The 4,674-nt window shown below is 41.5% G+C and overlaps 1 protein-coding gene across 5 annotated transcripts in view; it reads right to left on the bottom strand.

Moving 5' to 3' along the window:
- Positions 1 to 1,650: 1,650 nt before the first annotated feature.
- Positions 1,651 to 4,674, bottom strand: part of LOC138006624 (uncharacterized) — a 75,214-nt gene continuing 72,190 nt past the window's right edge. For all 5 annotated transcript variants that reach the window (XM_068853068.1, XM_068853066.1, XM_068853069.1 and 2 more), the window contains 2 exons: positions 4,037 to 4,173; positions 1,651 to 2,011 (listed from right to left, as the gene is read on the bottom strand). In XM_068853068.1, coding sequence (XP_068709169.1) covers position 2,011; positions 4,037 to 4,173 — 138 coding nt within the window. In that variant the 3' untranslated portion in view covers positions 1,651 to 2,010. The remainder of the gene's footprint in view (positions 2,012 to 4,036; positions 4,174 to 4,674) is intronic.

Raw genomic sequence — 4,674 nt, 5'->3', positions numbered from 1 at the left:
TCTACCCATAAGTTCACCATAGAAACTGTGGCAGTTCCGCTGAAATTCCTTGGAACTCAGAGAAGATGTGTAGTGTGACTTTGGCGGTACTTTGGTACCAATTGTACCCATGGGTTCACCCTACTAACTCTTTTACTTTCAGGGAAATCTCTTTGGAACTCAGTGGATATGCATAGTGTAACATTGGAGGTGGTTTATACCAATTCTACCCATGGGTTCACCCCTGTAACTCGGGAACATCCGGTCAATCTTCTTGCAAAGTCAGCGTAGATGTGTACGATGCCTTTGGGCGTGCTTTGGTACATTTCTACCAATGAGTTTACCATAAAACCTGTGGTATTTCCCCGGAAATCTTTTTGGAACTCAGAGAAGATATGTAACATGAATTTGGAAGTGCTTTGGTCAAACTCTATCCATGGGCTCACCCTAATAACTCTTTTTTTTTTGCACGAAAATCTCCTTGGAACTCACTGGATATGCGTGGTATGACTGGAGATGATATAGACCAATTCTACCCATGAGTTCACCCTTGTAATTTGGGTACGTCCGGTCAATCCTCTTGCAAAGTCAGCGTAGATGTTTAGGATGGCCTTGGGCGTGCTTTGGTACAATTCTACCTATGAGTTCACCATAGTAACTGTGAAAGTTTCCCTGAAATTTTCTTTGGAACTCAGAGAAGATGTTTAATGTGACTTTGGCGGTGCTTTGGACCAATTCTACCCATGGGTTCACCCTAATAACTCTTTTATTTTCAGGGAAATCTCCTTGGAACTCAGTGGATATTCGTACTGTGACATTGGAGGTGGTTTAGACCAATGATACCCATGATTTTACCCCTGTAACTCGGGTACATCCAGGCAATCCTCTTGTAAACTCAGCGTAGATGTGTACGATTGCTTTGGGCGTGCTTTGGTACAATTCTACCCATCAGTTCACCATAGAAACTGTGGTAGTTCCTTAGAAATCTCTTTGGAACTCCGACTTTGTGTGACTTTGGCTTTGATTTCGACCAATTTTACCCATGGGTTTACCCTAATAAGTTATCTCTTTTACTTCCAGGAACATTCTAACCATGAGTTCACCCAAATAACTCTTTTACTTGCAAGAAAATCTCTTTGGGAACAGAGAATATGCGTAGTATGACATTGGAGGTTGTTTAGGCCAATTCTACCCATGAGTTCACCCCTGCAACTCGGGTATATCCGGTCAATCCTAGACAAAATTCGCGAACAAACAAAGAAAAAAAGGTTACTCTACTAAGACAAAAACCACACAGCTAATACTTTCTCACCATAGTGGCCTATAAAATTTTAAGAAGTGCTGCCAGTCCCACCCAACCTCAATGCCTGTCACCCCCCAAAGCAAATTAGTGTGGACGGCAGTAAAGGATCCCATTTCCTTACTCCTAAACCGTAGGGCTGCGTTTCATTTTCTTTTGTGGTACGTTCTTGGTAATTTGCAATTGATCTAATAATTACGATCTACGCGCTGGTCGATTTTTTGGATACATATCTTTTCGTAGCCTCCAAATTTAAAAATTTTTTGGAGGAGGATACCCCTAGTATACCCCAGACCGTCCTACAAGGATCGTGGCTTCGGCACCCGAGATAATGTCCCTCCCCCCTCCCCCCCCCCCCCCGTTACAAAACACCTAGCTACGGTCCTGCAGAAGCCATGTTATGCGTTTTAATGCGCCTGATGTCATAACCGACATGTCTCTAGCTCTCAGATGTAAAGAACGCAATTCGATGCATTTAGTGTTCATTCACGTGGTCAGCGAGCAAATGTCTTTTTCCCGAAACAAGCAGAATAGTTCGTGAATAACAAACACTTCCCGGAGGTCTCGTTCGGGACACCATCGTGATCGCTCGTTATTCGTTCGGGGACACGCAAAGAGCCAATATGACGTTATTTAATCGCTAGGCACAACAAATCTATCATATGGACGTTTCATTTTCCTGGCTTTCCTCTGCTTTGCTTCTTGTCATCCCATCGTTTGTCATACTTTCATCTACAGAAATGAAAAAAAAGTTTAAAGAGATGAACTGGACAATACGTTTTGCCAAAATATATTAAGAACGATGGTTCAAAACAGGACCAGGCACTGATCAAGAAACGGACTGGATCAAGCAACCAATAGGCCTTTTACAACAACTCGTCATCTGACCTTTTTTTTCATAAACATGATGATTCTGCTGGTTTCCTGAAATTATTTTTCCAGAAATCAAAAGAGCAGCTCAAAATATGCTGAAATGCCGATTTTGATAAGTATATCGTTTCCACTGGTGTTGTTACAGTTGAAAGAATTTATAACGAAAAGGACGCTATGCCACCTAGTCAAGCTTGAATGATTTTCATACAAATCCTTGTATTTTTTTGAAGTTTATAAACCGGTTTAAAATTCTTCCTTCCAAATATGAAAGTCTGAAAATTTCCACCCTTGCACATTTATTCTCGATTATTTGACTTATGGCAAAAATAGGAATATGAGCTCTGTTTGCGGCGCTTAATTATGAAAAATTACACTGGAGGGCAAAATCATTTCGTTCCTAAACAACAGTATGGAATTTTCAAGTGTTTAAACGGTCATTAAGTCTTTACCTTAAGGGGTACTAAAATGTGGAACCGCGGACCGCAGAACCTCCGAAACCCACGGAACCAGTTAAAAAACGTTTTTTTTCCTGAAATAACGCTAGACTATTGTTTCTTTAAAGTTTGAAAAAATTGCATAGTATTTTGTTTGTCTTGTCTATCGTTATTGTCTATAACTGGCTGATCGTTGCAACGGATAGCACGCGAAAGAGCTGAGGACTGGACATGGTCACATGGTTACCTCTCGTCATGGCCTAATGGCGGAAAGGTTTTGCAGAGTGAGTAAGGTAAGCAGCCGTTTGCATTGCTTCAACAACAGTTAACTTGAAACCATAGATAGATAGATAGACAGATAGATTTAACAAATGGTAAACGGCTCAGCGTGCACTATTGAGTTATGGTGCACGCAGGAGGTTGCGAAGTGTAAGAGTCGCTCGAGGCAACATTTTAGTAATACCCACCTTAAGTGGCATTTCTCTGAAAATTTGTATTCTGGCTAAGACAACACGGTTTTTCCATTTCTGGAATTTTATAAAATCCGAGTTCACCAGTTATCAGTCATGTGACCAGATGTTGCAAACGGCCTACTGTTTTCACACTGCCAAAACTGAAGCTCGTGGTGCCATATTGTTGGGATCACCTTTCGCGCTAAAACTTCGAGTAGACAATGAAGTTATGGGTAAAGCGGAACCTCCCTGGATATTATACGGAAAAACTTTCAAAACATGGTGGTTTTCGCCACATTGCTTTTCGCTCCCGTTGAACTCTTGCGATGAAGTTGCAAGGTGCACGTGGTCCCAACAAGATAGCCGTCATTTCGTTGTGCTCACACAATACAGAGCTTTAGATTCTAGGACGAGAACGACCACGAGTACGAAATTTTCTCATAGCACAACAGTGAGCGCACGCAAACCAGCGTCATTTTGGCGGGAAAAACGTGTTACCGTCGTCATTTTAGTACGAGATTTTGCAAAAATGTCATCGTGTCAAAACAAGTCAACAACAGGGAAGCAGTTTTGGCATTTTTCGATCAGCAAAAAGGCCCAGGTAACAGCAATAATAATAACTGAGCAACCTATTCTGCTTAACAAAGAGTAAGATTAATCGTACGGGTTATAAATTTTTCCAAGTATTTCCGCCGAAAACTGCCAGTCAAAACTCGTATTCGTTCTCGTCTTCGTCCTAGCATCTAAAGGTCCCGGCCTAATGGTAGGTTGGCGGAATGCCAGTTCAGCCTATTCATGAAAACGAGTGCGCCGAAGTGTCTCTAACGGAAATTACCTTTTTTATTCACATGCAGAGTTTATTCAGCAGCCATCACAAAACTGTATTGGGGCTTGCTTTGATAAAGAAGGGTGAAAATGATGTATTGAAAGACAAAACCTCGGAGTGGGATGAATAAAGTGACAATGTATTGGCCGAATGTGTTTAACAACTTTCTTACCAGAGTGCTGTATTTGCTCGAGAGTTTCTCTCCAAGTCTGGAGTGTTGTTAGGGTTTGATGCTGGCGTTTCACACATCTGTTTCACATTGTCTTTGTTTCCTGTTTTTACCCTTAACTTCCGTAAAGCATCTTGAACCTAAAATCAAAGTCTCACTTTTAGACCAATACTTCCTATATTTCTCGAAAGTCCCGAAAACTTTTCGGGTTCGAAAAGCCGTTTACGACACTGCCATCCGCTGGTTTTAGTATGCTGGCGTTTTAAAATGTCTTGAAAAAAGCAGTATGATTGTGGAGTTTGTGGACTGAAAACCTCACCGTTCTCACCGTTAACTTGTTAATTTCAATTTACAGTGTCCCCGATTAGTGCTCTACAGCGCTAGAATATTAGACACTTAAATAAAGTTCCTTTCCTTTCCGACAAAGGCCCGGAAAGTTGAGGGACTATAGAGAAACAGGCCCATGCAGATGTCTAGCAGGAATACCGGAAATATCTTAGGCGCATTTAAAAACGTCCGTTAAGTACGTCGTTTATCGCCGTCGCCGTAAACGCGACCTATGGCAATAAAAACTAGTAACTAAACTGAGGCGAATTTAGCAGTAAAGACGTATGAAAACACGTCTTCTGATTCACTTAGGG

Source organism: Montipora foliosa, chromosome 6 (assembly GCF_036669935.1).
Source record: "Montipora foliosa isolate CH-2021 chromosome 6, ASM3666993v2, whole genome shotgun sequence".
NCBI lineage: Eukaryota > Metazoa > Cnidaria > Anthozoa > Scleractinia > Acroporidae > Montipora > Montipora foliosa.
This window is presented reverse-complemented; position numbering and strand designations above follow the sequence as displayed.